At 36.8% G+C, this 18,249-nt stretch overlaps 1 protein-coding gene across 1 annotated transcript in view; it reads right to left on the reverse strand.

The window, feature by feature from the left end:
- Positions 1-1,086: 1,086 nt before the first annotated feature.
- Positions 1,087-18,249, reverse strand: part of ARHGEF3 (Rho guanine nucleotide exchange factor (GEF) 3) — a 27,419-nt gene continuing 10,256 nt past the window's right edge. Inside the window, exons 2-10 of the mRNA XM_009071688.1 lie at positions 17,874-17,981; positions 11,643-11,813; positions 9,674-9,736; positions 9,252-9,348; positions 9,077-9,153; positions 7,798-8,055; positions 5,333-5,503; positions 3,957-4,143; positions 1,087-3,162 (exon numbers count right to left, since the gene is read on the reverse strand). Coding sequence (XP_009069936.1) covers positions 2,870-3,162; positions 3,957-4,143; positions 5,333-5,503; positions 7,798-8,055; positions 9,077-9,153; positions 9,252-9,348; positions 9,674-9,736; positions 11,643-11,813; positions 17,874-17,981 — 1,425 coding nt within the window. The 3' untranslated portion in view covers positions 1,087-2,869. The remainder of the gene's footprint in view (positions 3,163-3,956; positions 4,144-5,332; positions 5,504-7,797; positions 8,056-9,076; positions 9,154-9,251; positions 9,349-9,673; positions 9,737-11,642; positions 11,814-17,873; positions 17,982-18,249) is intronic.

Consider the following 18,249-nt stretch of genomic DNA (forward strand, 5'->3'; position numbering starts at 1 on the left):
GTGACCGTGTCTGCTTTGGCATCCCAAATCTTGCCTGCTTCTCCCCTTTTCTGTTTCTAACTTTTCTATCACCCCTTCTCTCCCCCTTGCGTGACCAGTAATCAACTCTCACTCCCTAATGGTATTTTGACCTCGTTTTTGTTTTAATTCACATTGGGGGAATCGATCGAACGCTCCCGAGTCTAATTGGACTGGGACACCTCTTCACTTTGCATTCATCATTTTACATTTTACCCATGCTTTTTGGTACATTTTACTCTTCAAGACACCCCAGCACTCCAGTGTATCCAAAAAGATCCACTGCATCAAGAAAAGTTTTTTCAAAAGCAGGGGTCTTTTAAAAGTGCTAGAACCAAAACAAGCTAACCAAATCCAGAATGATAATAGCATTCTTAAACTGGAAAGCTTAATCTTTAAGATCATTCGAAGAGAAAAAGCCAACATTATTAAGCTTTATTAGCTCAATCAGTAGCTAAGTGCATGTCAATTACAAAGCAAAACTGAAACATTTGCACTCCAGCCCGTGTTGATCTGAGGTTAAGTGGGTTGCTACATAACAGTAAACAAATGTAAATTAGTCTTCTGAGGTTCACTGGCTGGTTAGTGGCTTTTTACAAGACTCAAAATTAATCACCTCAATAATTTGGAATGATATATTAAATAGAAATGTGACCCACAAGGAATCATAAGAGAGAAACTGATGACAGGCTGTTAATTTTTTGTACCACCTACTTAATAAATAAATGAGTCAATACAAAACTTTGGGGAATGTGGTGAATAGAGTGCAGTGACTTGTTTCTTTGTTTCTACTGTGTATCTAGCAACTTGGATCCAAATATGTAACACTTCCATGAGAATCAAAGTGTAGGCCTTGGTCACTCAGATTAAGCCTCACTGTGTGGACCATGAAAATCTTGCACAACCAACCAAACCAAATAAAAATCAAGATGGTTTAATGTAATTTATTTGAAATGCTTCCAAAAAAGTTTAAGGCCATTATTAAAAAAAGCCCAAAACTCAATACACACATTCATTCTTTCTTCTCTATCTGAACACTTTACAAGCTTTTTGTTCTTTTTAAACATTTTGCTGAACAGCTTTCCTATACCTATTGTCTCAGCTTCACTGGCATACGCATTCAGCTCTAAAAATGAAGCAGTTGAAATAAATTACAAAGCCTGAAACAGAAAAGAAAATTGATTTTTTTTCTTGAAAAACTATAAATACAGAAATATGTTCTATAGGGTAAAAATGCCATTTTTTTAAAAAATAAAAATACCTTGTTTTATATTGTTTATCATCTTGTCACACTGATTTCTGTAATGCACATCAGCATATATATATGTAAGATAGTTGTCATAGTAAATTTTCTGTAAACTTGTAGAACACAAGAAAAATATTTTTGGCAATAACTTAGCAGTTTCTCTACTTATGTTGTTATAAGTACTTTGCACAGATCTTGTGTAATATCAAGAATCATTAAAATTTATTCATATATCATTTCCATAGCTTGCCACACAGCACTGGCATTATTTCTTATACTAAGAAATAAAGTATTACCCAGGTATTCCTGAAAAGTAACAGGATGTCTAACTGAGTGCTTTAGACTGCATTTAAGTGACTCCTCTGCTTCTCATCATAATGAGTAATTAAATCAGCCACTAGAAAACACAGTAACAGTTCCAATTACAGCGTGAGATTCAATAGAACAACAATTTTTAAAACAAAACTTGAGAAAAATAAAAGGGATGTAATACATCCTAAAGGAAAAACAATTCCCTTTTAGTTTAAACTTTCTCTACATAATCCCATAGGGTATTTGTAGAGCACCATATATATAAAATCATCACTTAGTTTTAAAAACCAACTACATGTAATTGTAAACAGACATTTACAGAAAATTAAAAGTTTTAACATTAGTTAAGGGTGTTTAAAACCAACAGTGGAGGTCAGTGGAGTGCAAAATGCTGAAGAGGGCCTATTCACAAGCAAAACCTTTTTTCCATTCTGGTCTTGTTTGGGAGAATAGATATTTATATATGGCACCGAAAGCAAACTACCAGCTTATTTACAAACACCCATCAGCATTTCATTTAACTCAGTGCTGGCTGGAGAGGTTCAGTTGGGGTTTTTCAGTTGATTATTTTTAGCATTACATGCTTTGACAAATAAACCACATCACTATGCTGACCACTTGAAACATCCAGATTTTGCTAAGTTTGGTTGCTGGATCTTAAGACAGTGCTTCATTTTGAAAAATTAATCCCTAAAGAGTCCCTGGTTCCAGGACCCACTGTTTCTAGTTCTTGTTGATATAATACCACAAGAGTTCAGATAGATGATTTCAAGATGGCTTTCTTTTTTTTCCAAGAAACTTTTTCTTTCCATGCCTTTAAGAAAACCTTATCTTGATACCCATCCTGAAACTCCATATGAAGTCCACATCTTCAGCTGCCCCATTAAAGGGCAAATAAAGTACTTACAAATTAGGTAAAGGTTATTTTTGTAATGCATATATAAACAGTAGTTTAGAGATTCTGTTTACAGCAGGACATTGAGAATAACTGGTCAAGTACCTCTTTCATCCACCTTAGGTGTTCATGGAATATAATCACAGGACATGAGTTGCAAGAGATTCCAGCTTATACAGATGGGCAGTTACAGTACTACACTCACAGATACAAATACAAGGAGAACTGCATTGACATTGTCACAAAAAGTATTCTAAAAGTGCTTCTCCAAATGGTTCCATGTATGGAATGCAAATACTGTACAGGTAAGAGACAGATTTTCTTCCATGAACTGTAAGTTTTTGTCAAATATTGGTTTCTATTTGCTTTTCACTTTCACAAGAGTTGGTGTGTTCCATTCATTCACAGTCAGCGCTGATCTCGCTGGTGTCCATACTACAGTCTGACTCACAGTCAGATTGGTCCATCTGCTCCAGTGTGGTTTCTCCCTGGGGTACTCTGCGTCCGTTTGGGGACAAAACAAAATGTGGTTCCGAGTTGAGCCCACCAGTCTTGCCTGCACATGTCACCTTCTCTTTGGCCTGGCGGATACAGTTAAGCCACTGCTGTTTGTTGAAGGAGTCATTGGTTTGGAGTGTGTGAGTCTGGCTTTGAGATCCATTTTTGAAGCTGACTCGAAAGAAATTTTTAACTGAAAGAAACAATACATATCAAAACCCTGAATGCTTTGGCTGAGTGCATTTTATAATCAAAGAGTATGTTTAAGTAGCAGAATCTGCAAAATCTTTGCCTTAAGGTATCTTCCTGCCAAAACCATGTCAGACCAGAGTCTGGGTATCTCCTTGCTTTGTGGGGCAAGACCACGAAACACCACAAGCACTTCTAATAACCTCCTTATAATAATCCAGTAGCTGGATTAAATAATTTTGGTTCTGCCATGCATAAAGCTTGAAGTGAATCATCAGAATTAAGGCTTCTCCCACACTTCAGTGCCTCTTCTACTTTTCTGAAAAGCAGATTTCCAGAACCTTCACTGACTACTGTGTCTTGTGCCAGCCAGAGACTGCTTTATCTCTTCCATTCACTTCATTAATACAGCAGATGCATACAGAAACCTGCAGCCTTAACACTGAGTACTACAGTATCTGCCAGCTGAAAGAGTTATGGAATATGTCTCCATAACACAAGGAAAGGCATGGCAGCTAAAGCTTAAGATTTCAAAATACACTTCCTAATAATTTTGCAGTTTTGCCACTAGAGTCTGCATATTCTCCCCTTCTCAATTCAGTACAGAAGCAGGTGTGTGAAGAAATCCCATCACAAATACAATGAGCTTTGAGAAAGAATCGCAAAGCAACAAGTTACACATAATCAGTGCTCAAATCATAATGCGAATTTTAGAGGAAACATTCTGATGTTACATTGGCAGCTATCTGAAGGTTATAATGATTCTATATGGACAAATAAGAAAAGTTGGAGTCATACTTCTCTCACTGTTGCTGAAAGCACCACGTATGGATCCACCCAACCGCACCTCTCCATCCTGCAAGTCTTCCAGCACCAGGTCCCGCACCGGGATGGGCTGTCGGTACAGCTGGTAGCAGAGCTGCTCGTTGTGGGTGATAGCTCGAGTAATCACCAGCACTTCTTCAAAGAGGAAGACATGCAGTTTCTGTTCAAAATTAATAAATAATGAAGCATTATTCCTTTTTTTAGAATATCATTAAACCAAATTTATTTCAACTCTAGCATGTTATAACCTTGAGTTTTCAACAGTTAAAGTAAGTCAGTCTGATGGTACAACAGCATAGAAGTATGTAAATACAACTTCAAACTTCTCAAATTATTTTTCCTGTCCTTTCCTCAGTTTCTTATGTCATGATCCTAATTATGTAATGATCTCAGTTTCTTATGTCATAATTCTTTTAGTGTTGATGCCTTGAAACATGCATGACATTTCAAAGCTCTCTCTACACATTCTTCTTTCTGACACTTGAACTCTTCTCTACTCCCTCTGTTAATAAGAAACAAGGAATCTTACTCATGAAGATATTTTCAATGAACAATTCACATGCTGCTCACAAGCAGCTTCACCACAGCTCTTTGAAGCTCAGAAATTACTTTTGCTCCTAGGTGGCACAAGTCTTTACATTATGTTCCTCCTCACAGTTTGCAATCTCCACTGGCTTCTAATAATAAACAAATTGGAATATTAAATTTGATATCATGCATTGAAATTAACTTTTTGTTTTGAATTGCCAAAATTTTCTTCCCAATCACAAGTAATTGTTCTTTGCTGCTGAAGTTAACTTGACTCTAAATCTAAGCATAAATCAATGCATTATTTGCAACCTGAACACAAGACAGAGCTTTATACCCATTTAGCTCACTGTCCCATCTTCCAGTAGCTTATGTAATTACATGGTAATTATACCAGAAGGTAATTATAGCAGAAACAATTCCCAATGCGCCTTGGCAGTGTTCTAATATTGAAAATGCTCATCTTCATTCTATATTTTCACAACAGATGCCTCATTTTATATCCATGAATAGTCCAAATTTTTTACCACTTGTGCCTCTCTTTACAGGACCTAAACTTTTTGCTTGGTCCTAATTCACGAGATTTACAATTTATCCAGGATATTGTTAGGCTCCACAAGAGACAGAGATACACAAACTTATTATCTCCCTATACCGATATTTTACTACTAATAAAAAAGATGATCATTATATATAATGATTAATATTTACCAATGTATTGAAGGGCAATGTTTCTCAGGGTGTGCTTATAGCTCTTTTAGCTGTCATGCAATATGAAGACAGCTTTCAAAGTTATTTATGACAAAACATTTATTCCTTACCACTCCCCTGTTGTTCTTCAGTTCACCATGACAACATACAGCACGTGAATTATCAATCAGTGAATCCCTTTGGCCTTCTTCAAGATAAATAAGTCTCTCTTTGTAATACTGACACTCAGATTCACCAGTCTTTATGTTGATTTCAGCCACTATGCCCTGAATTATATTTATCTACAGAAAAACAAGGAAACACATGTACTTTAATTAGATGATCCAATATTAGGAGCTATCTCCTAATAATCTGAACAGCAACTACAAGAAAATACATTTTAATTTACAGTATATTTTACATTAATTTTTTGCAGAGCAGTCTATGAAATTATTAATATTAACAATGGAATTAAGCAGACTAAGGTGTACAAAGACACTTTAGTTTGGCTTTCTTATTGCTTATAACGATAACTTAAAAATCTGGTATTTATCACTTTATATCAAACCAAAATGGGCAGAATTAAGATAAACAGGTGTAAGAAATTCAATCTGAAATGTAATTACACAGGACAAACAACCTGCCATAAAAATACTTATTTATCATAGATAATAATTGTCTGAAAATTGCTGCATTATATCAGAGAACAAGAAACAGAAGCACTTTCAACATCCTTATCCTGCAAAACATCCAGCTGGCCCAAACTGTTAAATTCTCAGCTTTTGTTCATTATCAGTTACCCTCTAGAAAAACAGCCAATTCATTTCATTTTACAATTCTACTCTTGCACATACCTAAAATTTTACATTAAAGTAATAATTTTCTCACCTTTTTACTTTTAAAAAAGCTTAAAAGTTTTTGCTTTTTCTATAAAAATATGCTCCCTATCCTGAACTTCCTTATATTGTTCAGTCCTTCAGGACCTTGAGATCAATTTATCTGAAACTTAAAATCCAACTCCTTAATTGGGTACATGGATGTGAGGTTCAGTTTGCTCAACTCCAATAGTGATCACAGGCTGCTCAGAGCCATCAAATTCATCTGTTAAATAACTAGAGATTATCCAGTTCCCCTATGCAGGTGAATGGGTCGAGACATACATGCCCAAAGAGGTAATTCAAGAATCTGCTGATCCTAGGAGATTTATCAGGGATCAACTTGGTCCAATGTGCTTTTAGCAGAGTGCCAGACAGGAAGACTAATGGACTTCATAAGCCTAGAATAGTGCTAAGAGCCAACCACATAGAGTCATTTGTTTCCTAATTTAGCTTGGAAAATACACAATTTATGATGTACATCACTTCAAAGACCAAGTGTTCTGCTACCACAAAGCTAGGTCAGGCTATGGAAATACCAAGGAAAAAATCATTATTGTATTTTCTTAAACAACATGAAGTACAAGTATAGGAAGAAAGCACTTAAAGTATTTTCTAGAAGGTATTACCAGACATTATGTAGGAAAGCAAAATCTAGAAATAAGTAAACAGATATTGAGGTATCTATGATTTTTGTTTGGGTCTTAAAGATAAGGGGGAATTCTGCCTTATAGATTACATCTAAATGTGAGTATCCAAGGTTTCAATTTAAACCACAGTTGTCTAATTTTACAACGGAAGAGTTAAGCTGGGCAAGGGATTTGAGGAAGGAACAGCAGAACAGCATGGTCAGGTACATGAGTTTTGAAACATGGACTTTGCAAAAACCAGGAGGGCAGTCACTTTTCAACAAAGAAATACTAAAATGTACAAAATATTCAAGTCTAGGCAAATCATTAATTTTGCCCTCAAAACATGCATTTTTTTATATTTAAATACCATTCAAAGCAATAGGACACGGGTGATATTTATTTTTCCATTAATTAAAAGTGTGTTTCAAAGAAATTGCTCTAACTCAGACACACATTTGCATGTGTGGACATTGTATTGTATTTGCTGTATATGTCTGTGTGTGTATGTATATGTTTATGGGAAAACCCAGAAGTCTTAGTAATATCTGAATCAGGTCAATTTCCATTTCTAATGAGGATTTCTTCTTTAATAATGATTTTTTCTAATGAGGAAATGTTAAAGCTTTAGATTTATCCCTCTGGTTTTACTTCAGAAAGTGCAACACTATTCTGAATAAAACCAGAATTAAAGCAAATGTCAGCAGCTTTTTTGCAGATGATAATTAATCTTGGTTCAGAGGTTATGTGAGCCCTCAAACCAGAGAATAAAACTGATCTAAAACCTGAAAAGAAATCTCCACATTACTTAGATTATAATAGAAAATGACATTGAAAGGTAAATACAAAATGGACAAGGATCAGACAAGAGCTGGTGTGGAAAACACCTCCCATCCTGTCCTTGTGTTGTGGCATCACTTTGCTACTGAAATAGGATTCACCTGGGGGAGTGGGCGTAGATGTTTCATGTATTGGTTTCAGCTGTTTGTATAGGTATTTGTATTTTCATATTTTATGTATTGCCCCTTAATCCATTAATAAGCTGCAAGTGCTATAATCTCTTAAAAAATCCTGAACTCAACAGTTACTCACAGCTTCTTCAAGATGCTGCTCATCTGGATGATCATTTGGGGTGTGCCTCAAAATTTCTCTGAGTAGTAATGGGTATTTAACCAAACGGCTTCTTGGGATGTCAAGGAAATTCCAAAGGTCGAGTTTGCGGCTAAAAGGAGACTCTAAGCAGCGCTGCAGGAAATCCTGCACTCTGTGGTCTTGCTTCTTGTGATCCAGCAACGCTTTGGCTGCTACTTGATTGCTGCAGTAGCTGTCATAGGAGTTCAGGCATGGAAGCTGAGGAAAGGAATAAATTATTCTGTGGTTCAGGCAAAGCACAGGTTGCTATCTGGAAAGTTTCAAGTGATTCAGGACATCAGAATTCATGCTGAGTCTCTTAGCATGAGATTTATGATAACACTTCCAACATACGTAACACTTAGCTTATTCAATACTGAAGTAATTTAGAAGCACTAGCTCCTCTCTGAGTTCCTAGAGATCTTCAATGCTATTCCAAAGTATTAAAAATATCATTGACTTAAGACTGAACACTATTTAGTGCAGATAATACTTGAGCACAGAAGCCTGATTTTAATTGGGAATGGAAATAAAAGCCTAGGAATGAGTACTCCCAAACCTAGCCTGTTTTAGATAAGTAAACTTCCATAATCAAATTTCTATACTGCCCTCAAGAATCTTGACCAAACCAAGATGAGAAAACCGTGCCTTAAATCTGAAAAAAAAAAAAAGAGCTTGTCTGTTGATTAGAGCAACATATCCAGTTACAAAACCTGAGATATTAACACACAGTTACATGTAAAATCTTCAGCAAAGGAAGTTAGACTCAAATGTATATGAACCAAGAGAATTTCACTTGTGTTCAAACATACTAGAAAATAAATAGATTTAAAATTACTTTATGTAAAGAAAACTGAGATTACTTTGACATTTTCAAATATATCATTAACTACAGGCATTATGTACTAGTAGTGATCATGTTTCCCTTGCTGACAACAGGTCACCCTTTCACACAGGGCTGCTGAATGTTCTGACCTAATTCCTCAAAAATTTCAAGCCTTCTTTTCCCCACTAAATTTAATTACTTATATTTAGAAGACCTACATGATACAAACTCTAGTCTGCCTCTTGATTTTTATAATACTCCATTGTGTCTCTAAATAGTTGCCTTACCTTTCAAAAATACTTTGATAAAACATTTCTGACATGTTATGCTAGATATGGAAAGGAAATTGTCTGATAAATACTACGTTACAGCTCCAAACTGAAGTCTCAAAATTGATAATAAACTCTGCCTTACCCAACCCACAAGGATGTGGCCAACATGTTCTGTTGATCCATCAGGTTTCCTGACTTCTTGAAGTCGCCTAAGAAGATCTGATCATGATTAGAAAAAAGAAGAGAAACCTCACTTAATAAACCAGGTGACTTGAAATCTATAAGCAATAGTAAAGCAAAGACTATTTGAGGTTTACCTTCATGTAGAGGAATTAGAGAGTCCAGTGTTCCAAAAATTTGGTTCAACTCCTGCTCTGTCATTATGGAAAGCTTAAGCATTGGGTCATGATAAGCCTGAAAAGAAAAAAAGGAGAGCTCTGTATATTATTGGTAGTTGAAAAATAAATTCTAGTATTTAAAGCTCCCTGAAAGTAAAAACAGACCAAATGCTGAGAATATTTTGAAGTTTTATAATCATATATTAAACTATCCATTTCAGATATGCGGGGGGAAAAAAAGGGCACATATATAAGTGTTTCAGAAAGAATGGGAAGACAAGAAATATGCTTTGGCTTTTTCCCCTTCTTACTGTCTTAGCAATTACAAAAAGAAAATATAATTTTTAAAGTATTATGAACCAATTAATACTGTTGTGTTTTGTTTTTTTTTAAAAGCATACCTTTTTTGCCAACTTCAGATCTTCTATCAAGTCTTCTTCTCCCTGGGAAAGTTCAAAGATAGCCTGTAAAAAAAGACACCAATGTTATAAAATATCTTTATGTAATCTATACTCTGCTTGCTGAGCTGATCCCATATTTTGAACAGCTGTCGTAATACCACATAGCAGCATTTCTCTGCTAAATCTAATTACAGAAATAAAGGCTTTAGTCCTTAACTAAGAACCAAGTGTAGTATTTTTTAAAACAGAGCTGTATCAGATTGCTCATTAAATGCTCATCTAAAATAGCCAGAGAATTCTGTCTTTCAAAGGAGTGTGTTCCCAGATGGGGAAGCTATCATCAGTGTGATGTTTGGACTTCACTGTATCTTAACCATTGATACAACTGCTTGCGTAGGAGTTTGTTCTGTTCCAATTTCACACATGCAGTGGCAAAAGTTACAGGTGTCTACTAAGTAGAAGATAGAGCTTACTTAAAACATTTCTTTGGTAGTGAGCACTTTTATTTTGGTATCAGTTCATCTTTTTGTTATGAAGGTCAAGCTCTACTTAACTGTTGGCTGAAGTCAGTTACTCCTCTTGAAGCACATTTGAGACTTGAAAGCTGGCAGATTAAAAATAACACTCTAATACACAGGCTTATCAAAATACCACTGTGATTAACTTAGTGCAAGATTTCATTCTAAACTGGGGTACAGGAAGAGTTAAGGACATTTTGGGCAGTTAGAATTCCCAGCTTTCCAGTCAAGGCTTTCAACTAACATAAATCACGGAAGCACATCTTCAGCTGGTGCAGATTCCCTGAGCTCAGGCACACTCATACCTGGCAAGTTTGCCAGAGTGTGAGCTCATGGACAATGCCCACATGGAAGCAGGTCAGCTATTCCACTGAGGCACTGAGTCTTGCAGTATGAGAACCAACACAGAGCAGAATCCTCACGCAAAACTTCCTGGAATATAGCTCATTTATTAGGATTCTTTCAAGAGTTCTGGCACTAATGACTGTTACTGTATGCAAACAGTTTCTACAGTTTCTTTTTCAATAAGCTGCCTTTGAAGTTCTGAGTTATAAAAGTTCTCTCCTATGAATTCTTGTACAATGTTAAAATTTGCACAAGAAATGCTTGATGCTACTGTTGATTTATGACTCAGTCCCTGAAGTATTCTCAGAGAGATTGGTATAAGCTTTGTTGATACTGCTAGAAATTTCTTTAGAAAACAAAAAAAATCTTGATTCTGTAGGAGCTCTGTATTGACTGTAATATGAATTATTTAGACTTTGCCATGTACAACACATTAAAACCACTGACATACTCTTTGATTTTGCTTTGGAAGACATATTTTGATCAGTATTTCATCTTTCTAGCACTGGAAACTTCCTCAAAGACAGTCTTTTCCAACAAGGGAAATGATGGTGCATTTCTGTGTATACTCATCACTTGATGAACACCTGTTCCTGAAACAGCAGCTCATCTAGCATTACTAGAACAACAAAATGAAACATCACAATATCAACCATGACTAAACAAAGTGTCATACAGAACGTGTACACACAGGCAGCCAACCACAGGACAATATATCTTAGTAACTTCACATTTATTAAGGAAATATGATGAGCTGAATTTTATGAATCATAGAATCACAGAACCATGAAGGTTGGAGGAGACCTCTAAGATCATCAAGTCCATAATGCCTAACCATATCCTCCCAGATCAGATCCAAATGCCTCCTAAACACTTCCAGGGATGATGACTCCATCACCTCCTTAGGCAAAATCATGAAGAATATATTCATCTAATATAGCTTGAATCATAAAGACTGAGGATGGAATTCTGCTTCTTGTGGAGGTGGTGACATTCTGTTTAATTGCAGGAAAGCTTTGAATGCCATCCCAATGCCTACTAGCATTCCCAACTCCAGGCTTTAAAGGCAATTTTGAACATGAAATTTATAGTTAAAAAACATATACCTCTTGCCGCTTGATTTCCTTCGATGTAAGCATGTGGTTGACACAGACATCAAAGGTCTCACTCCACAGTTTGCTGTCTCTCCTCTTTGTGTTGGCAGGGGGCACATTTCGGGTCCATGGGCGTGGACTGAACAGATCTGGGCGACTCTCACTCCGGAAACTGATAGAACGCTAGAAACAGAGAGAATTGCTTTTATTGTTAGAACGGTTTCACCTCTTTGTTGTTGTTTTCCAAGGAATTTCTCTATATAGTTCAGTACAACAAACGTTAGCTACTTAGTTTTTAATGTGAACTTCATAGCAATGGCAATATAAGAGAAATTATTTTCATACTTCTTCATGAAAGCCTAATACCTCCATTCCTGCAGAGAACTGTGTCCATGTCCTGTCCTCAACATGTTCAAAACATATGCAATGCATTCATACACCATGTGACAGGAGTGAAGTACAGGGAAAATGCAGAATGGTCCAGAACACTAAACTAACATAACTGATCAAATAGAGTTTCAACTCCTTCAGTTTCATAAACTGACAAATTATTCATCATTACACATCTGCCTCATCAGATACCTCATCCTTAAAAATTTAGAAATAATGCAAATTTAAGAGACTAAACTACAGGAACGCTTTTATTATTGGTTCATTTTGAAAGTAAGATCTGATTGTTACACAGAAACTCTGGAAAGCTGAGACAGCAAAAGCTGGGAGATAAACTCAGCTCATGTGTCAAAGTCATCAGAATCATTGGATTTTGTTTATTTTGGGGGGTGAGATTGTTCAAAGGTGTCTGTACCGAGAAACAATAGGTCCTGCACCTTGAGGACATCAGATTAAACTGTGCATTGCATCAAACACATATTAATGGTTTAAGGAAAAATAAGCTCTTATTTGAGCAGAAAGATGGTTCATAAAGCGAGACTGCCCTTTAAAACCTTTCCCCTAACCTTACAAGTGTCTTATTGCCTGAAGGTATCCTTTTATCTTTTTAAACTGTCAGAATCTTGAAAGATTTGATTGGTATAATCATTCCAGATAGGTCCATAAGAGGATTAAATAATTAGTGCTATAATGCTCTGACCAAACTGGTTTTTGTACATGGAGGAATCCTTTCAACTGGAAACACCCTGCCTCTTGAGATGTATAATGAGACCAAGAAACTAATTCATATAGAAAGGTGTGAAATGGGTATCTGACTGAAAAGAGAAGAACAATCTTTAAGGAAGAAGCATGTCAATATTCAGATTTTAATGTTTTTGACAAGCAGCAAGCCAGATTCTTTTCACACCACTTGCTCCTACTTACTTCTCAGCAGCTGGAGAACTGTATTAAGCAACCAGTATCAGCAGAGAGCAAATTGTGAAATATCAGTATTCATTATACTACTGTGGAATCTCTATTAGTATTCCTGGAGCCTCTAAACTCTGGTGATATGTACCAGCATCTCTGTATCTATTATGTGGTCTGGTCTTAAATGTCAATAAAACCAAGTCCAATTTTAAGAGAGTTCTATTTGCCTGTAGAATCTTTGAAAAAGTTCAGGCTAAGGATGGATATGATCTTACTATGTTCTTCTGAAAAGTTTCCTTTCTTGCTTCATTAAAATTAGAGGCTTCTTTTTGAGGTCCTACCTCTGAAATGCCTTAATATTTCACATAGTTGAAATACTCTAAATTTTTGTTGTTATTTAAAACCTGCCTTACATAACACAATCATATTTCAATTGCCTTGGGTAAGAATATTTAAAATAAAATAAACTCTCTTCATTTCCAGGCTGAAAGCAGTAAATACCAAGCACAATATTTGAAATTCTCCTCTTAAGATAAAAGCCCATGAAATGCAAAGAGTGCCTATAAATACAATATGGTTCTACAATATCAGAAGGTATTTATTATACAAATAAAAACTATGCCTTTTAACAGAAGCCATTCTGAGCCCTACCTGGAACTGACAAACCCCTTAAAAATAAACATACACATTATTTATATACATCAAGTTGCCAAACTTTGCAAGCCAAGTGCTAGTCTTCCTTCAAGAGTTAAGAAGATAAAGAAACACACATGCAATGACATGCTTAATTTACACTTGGTATAATGAGGAATCATGGAACCTGTTATTTTCACATGGAAGTGGGAAGATCAGGGGACAGAGGCAGGTGCATTGCATCCACAAATCACCAACCACAGGAATGCAATCCAGCAGAACATTCCATGACCCAAGGTGGAATGTCCCTATTCATCCCCCAGTATACAGCCCCTTTGTGGTGGTGTTCTCTTGAAGCAATGTTTTATGTTGAATGAAGAAAGTACTTCTAATAAAAAGCACCAGACAGACTGATTTTTAAAGTGAATGTCCTGATTTTCAAAACTTTTAACAATATCATACATCATGTTATAAAAGGGCAAGCACCCCTAAGAGCAAACTCCAAATACCTACAGTGTTTTGGGAAAAGTCAGCTTTCATGTGCACTGACAGGAAGGTTTCCTCTATGCTGCATGAGAACAGTCCATACTAATCTCTACAGCCCCAAACTGCAGAAGGTGAGAGACTCAAAAGCAAACCAAACTCCCCAAAATCCTGCTTGCTTGTTTGCTTAGCATCTTTGCCACCTGGATACAGTAAGTATATATTTAATTGGTTTCACTCAGACATCAACATTTTCGTTAACCATACCAAGAACACTTTGCTTAATATTAATAAGAGGCACAGGACTGAGGTTACTGATTAGTGGAATAGAGCCCTAAACTGAAGTTCTACCAAAAAATTTCGAAAAAACAAGTTTAAAGGTACTCTGATGGTATCTTGGGTTGGTACTTGCCAAGCAGGGGGCAGGGAAGAAAGAAAAATCAATCGTGATAGAAGGAATTGCAGGAATGTCAAAACAGCATTTCTAAGTCTTTGGCCTTTTAAAATATTTTCCTAGTTTCTGACTTCCTTAAAAAACATGTCCTGCACACTCATTAAAACCATCCTGGATTATTAAAATTTTCATAAAATTCCAAAAACTAAAGAAGCTGGGGAAGAATCCAGCTACAACCCCACATTTTGTTTACTGTATTTTTCTGACAGCAAGAACTTTCCCTGGCTGTTACAAGACTGTTACTGTGAAGGGCCTATGTGTTAGTGATGCTAATTCATGCAATTAACAAACCTTAATTTCAGCTGCAGCAAAGCAAACAGCTTCATGTACTGGGAAAGGAGCACTACTGAACAAGGCCCGAGCATTCACGACTGATGTGAGAGTTTGCTCCTAAGGGATTTCTAGAAATTTCCAGTGTCCTAACGCATAAAAACAATTTGGACTCCCTACTTAAATTCAAGACACACAGCTGAAAACTGAAGTTGCAGAGGAAGCCAATCAGACTTCACTTCCTCTCTCCAGCATCAGCATCCTTGTACTGATCCTGTTTTCAGCTTTTAAGCTGAACAGCACAGCTGTGAATAAGACCAAGCAGATCATCATAATCATTAGTCTAGCCTGATGGAGACTGAAAATACAGCTACAAAATAGTGGTTTCCCAGGTGGATTAACAAATAAAAATACCTGCTTAGCATTTGGTATCCTGCAGATATACAGACAGGCTCTGTCAGAGATGAAGCTAACAGCATTATTAGTCAGCTAGTCTACAGTGCTCTACATGACAGAAACAGAATGACTACAAATAGCCAAAACCCAAAACCAAAGCAAAACAGAAAGAAAACCAGAAAGACTTTATGTGCTTTGTTACTTGGAATCCTTATGGAAAAAGTAATTGAAAATAAATGGAAAATTGTAATAAAGTATGCACAAAAAAAGTCAAATAAAAATCATTAAAACATGCAAAACATGAAAAGTTGCTAAGATCACATCTTGAAAGACACTACACAAATCCCAGACACAGAGATTTTTCTCTTCAACCTGCAAACTCAAAGTCTACTAATATAAAATGGAAGTTATGTGTACAGAGCTAAGGAAAATTCTGCACAATAAACTTTTTGTCCTCTTATATATGTCTTCCATTCAGAAGAATATGTAAGAAGGTTTGTTTGGAATGTCATAATGGAATCTCAGAATTTTCTAATTCCTTTTACTGACGCTGTTGGAGTGATCTTTTTAGATGGATGTTCTGTTCGCTTAGTTTTGTTTCCTTCCGGGGATGAAGTTGTTTGTTTTGCATGTTGTGGTGATGATAGTAGCTTTCATCTTACAGATACATTGAGCAGTAATGCAAGAAGAAACATGGGGTTTGACTGAAATAACAATGAAGACACATAAAAGTTCACCCAGTAAGAAAAATCAACGTTTTTCCCTTTTTTACAGGAAATGACACCGTGAAAAGAAATCCTGCTCTATACTGTTCACAAGACACAGTAACAGCTATGTCAATACATAATGAACTGAAATAGCTATACATGCTTCCCAGAATGTTTCTAAGTAACTCCAAGCGGGACACCTGAGCACAAGGTCAGTATTTTTTGTCCCTGTTCTATAGTTGCTGTCAAAACAGATAAGAAATCACTTTACAGCCAGCTATGAAGGCAGTTTTGAGGGACATCACCAGCATTCCTCACTTGGAAACGGACTCAGACCTAGGATTTGGAGAATATACAACCTGATTTCTCATTGCAGCTCCTTCAAGCACATAGTTAGAGGGGATGGTATCAATAACATCACTGTTTAATCTGCTTAGAAGCAGACAGCTAATTAAAATATATTCTTAAAGGCAGTATGAACAGAGCATGACAGAAATGCTTGCAACAAAGCCAACTGTTCTCCCTCCTATTATATACACAGGTCTCATCTCAAGAAGCTGCTGCTACATACATGGAAGGATTGTTGTTTTGCACAGTCTAAATCAACTCTAAATAAATTATTATTCTGGACACTGTATGGTACAGTCACAGAGGCATTCACTGCAGAACAATAGCACAGGTACCTAAATGAGGCCAACAGCTGTCCTAGAGTGGGTGAAGGGAAGCACTGTGCTCAGAAAGGGTTTAGCCAAAAATTAATTTGTTTTCCACACTCCTCACAACTGGAACTAATGTAGCCCTTTCAGAGTCAGGCCAATTTTTCCTGGAGGCAGACTGTGGAGGAGATTTATACACCCCAGGGAATACAGGCATCCCTGCTCGAGTCACGCTAGACTACACCTTCTGGACCAAGCCCAGGCTGGGGGGTTGCAGCCACTCTGCCTTCCCCCAGACCTGCACACACAGCTTTGCTGCACAGATCTCTGCACTTCCAGCAGCTCAGGAAACGAACATAGGAAACCCAATGCTAGAAAACCCCTGTATCTGTTTTGTAGAGAATTACCACTACAGAAAAATGGGGTTCTTTCCCATGACTTTGTCATAAGACTCCCAGCTCTAAAGTTTTCTCTCTTTCCTCCTTAACAGATAACTTCAGTAATGCTCTAATTTAGCTAATCTTGATTACGGAACTTTTTCTATACACTCAAGTTACTTTTATATTTCCTCTCAAAGAAGTTAAGCTTGTTAAACAATTTTTTTTTAGATCTTATATATGCCTTCTTACATTAACTGTTTTAAAGGCTTTCTGGGCCAGACCCACAGCAGGGCTGCCACTCATGATAGCCATCAGGAGCTGAGCACCCAAATGTTTTGCATTCTCCAGGTCTAAAGCAACAAATGCCTTATAAACTAAAGTTCCATTAGTCTTTAAGTATGTTAAATATTACACACAATCTATAGCACAGAGACTGCATTTAAAATTTGCTTTCCCTTTATTAATTTTCATCATCAGCTTTGGAAATTGACTTGGAAATTTCCAATTGTTCACTAACTCTTTTGTTTAAGCAAGGTCAAAGTTCACTATACAGAAGGAAATTTAGTAGTCCTACATGACCAGCTATACCAAAAATAACATTTTCAAAGAAACCAACCAAAATGAACAGAAAGTGTCATGGAACATTCTCTTCAACAAATTTAAAAAGCAATAGAAATTCTTTAGTGAGCAACTTCTATATACTACAGGTGCAATAGTTGGCTTACTGGTAATTGAAAAACATTAATTATCAGGCCAGAGAAGTGTTTTTTGGAGTGAGAGTTGTGAGTTTTAAGCTGAGTGAGTCTACAGTCATAAGTTGCCTAAACCTGCTTGGCACATTACAGAGGGGAGTGTGGACGTGTGCGCATTTCCCATTCCCAAGAACTCTGGCAGAAGCTGTGGCTGTGTCTGCATTCCCCTTTAAGCAGCACAGTTGGATGCAGCAGTGCATCTGCTGCCATTACCTGGAGCGTCTGGCTGAATCGCTTCAGTGGAGTGGCTCGGACAGGAGGAATGAGATTGGCCAGGGATGTGACTCTGGAAAGCGGCTTGACCCGTTTGTTACTGGGCTCCTGTGGCAGGGGGAGAAGGGCAGGGGAAGGAAAAAAAATGGGGTGAATGTGAGCATCATCAGATAAAGACTGCTAACAGTTTTGCTGATTTTCCTAAGAAAGCATCTGTAACAAGCAAATTTGCAAACCTGGTGTATAATTAGGGCAGTAAATAAACAATAGCGGATTTAAATGCTGACAGTGCCAGGTTGCTCTTGGCTGGTACATACAGATCCTGGGAACAGCTGAAAAATGTAATGATGGAGAAGGTGGCATGGCTGGAGCAGGG

Source organism: Acanthisitta chloris, unplaced genomic scaffold, assembly GCF_000695815.1.
Source record: "Acanthisitta chloris isolate BGI_N310 unplaced genomic scaffold, ASM69581v1 scaffold6023, whole genome shotgun sequence".
NCBI classification, from domain to species: domain Eukaryota; kingdom Metazoa; phylum Chordata; class Aves; order Passeriformes; family Acanthisittidae; genus Acanthisitta; species Acanthisitta chloris.